General features: G+C 62.8%; 1 protein-coding gene across 1 annotated transcript in view; it reads right to left on the reverse strand.

The window, feature by feature from the left end:
- Positions 1–588: 588 nt before the first annotated feature.
- The window catches only part of LOC104499409 (zinc finger protein 768-like), a gene marked incomplete at its 5' end in the record, with an annotated part of 1,283 nt that continues 877 nt past the window's right edge, over positions 589–994 (reverse strand). The window contains 1 exon segment of the mRNA XM_010142914.1: positions 589–674. Coding sequence (XP_010141216.1) covers positions 589–674 — 86 coding nt within the window.

Consider the following 994-nt stretch of genomic DNA (forward strand, 5'->3'; position numbering starts at 1 on the left):
GAGCCGCCCCAGTGCTGTCCCAAGGGCCAAAATGGGAGAAGCTGGGGAGCTGTGGGGCAGGGGAGAAGACCCACATGACCAGGAGGCCCACAACCCTTCTTCCACCAGCCCACATCTCCAATCTGACTTGATGTGGCAGGTCTCTCCTCACCGCATCCGCCAGCGACGCGTCCCAGGTGACCTCCCACCCACCTCTGAGGGACACCGGGAGGAGGAACTGGGCAGGAAGGAGGCGAGACCACCACGGTCTGTACCAGCCCCATGTGAAGACATGTCCGGTAGCTGGAGAAGGTGGCGACAAGACGGACCCCTCATTAAATAACCATCCTGTAATGAGCGTGCAGAGTGCACACCTCCCACCCCACCCCAGCAGCGCTACGGGGACCCTATGAGAAGGTTGGGGTGGGGGGGGAAGGACACTGGGTGGGACTGGGATCTCCAGGAGTCCGAGGGACAATCCAAGGGCATCAGCACACGAGGTCTTGCAGAGGTCCACGTGCCACCCTACGCCCAGCGGCCACGGTGGCGACAAAGCCGGGCTCTGGTGGCAGAAGCGAGATGGGAGGAGGAGGATGATGATGGGGTTGGTCATGTCCTACTGGCCTGTAGCCCACCCATGTTCCTGCCCGGAAAGTCCCAGGAGCAGCTGGAGAACACATGGCGCCGGGCGTCACCTGCCAAAGCAGAGGGCGGCAGCACGAGGGTCCGCCCCGCCACCCCCTTTCCCCTGTTCCTTCCCAGTCCCACCAGTGCCCAGGGTGGGAGAAGAAAAAAAGGGGGTGGTGACCCGGATCGTTAGCAGCAATGTGAGATATGGACGGACACATGACCCCAGAAGTCTTCTGGGGCGGGGGAAAGGGAGGGGCCCACTCCTCGCTCTTGCCCGTGACCCCTTCAGCTCCCCCATCTACATCCGCCCCGTTCCTCGGTTCCACCAGCCCAGGGCTCCAGTTCCTCAGTTCCTCCAACCTGGAGCCTCAGTTCCTACAGCCAC

The sequence above is a fragment of the Buceros rhinoceros genome, unplaced genomic scaffold (genome assembly GCF_000710305.1).
Source record: "Buceros rhinoceros silvestris isolate BGI_N320 unplaced genomic scaffold, ASM71030v1 scaffold25379, whole genome shotgun sequence".
Classification (NCBI taxonomy): domain Eukaryota; kingdom Metazoa; phylum Chordata; class Aves; order Bucerotiformes; family Bucerotidae; genus Buceros; species Buceros rhinoceros.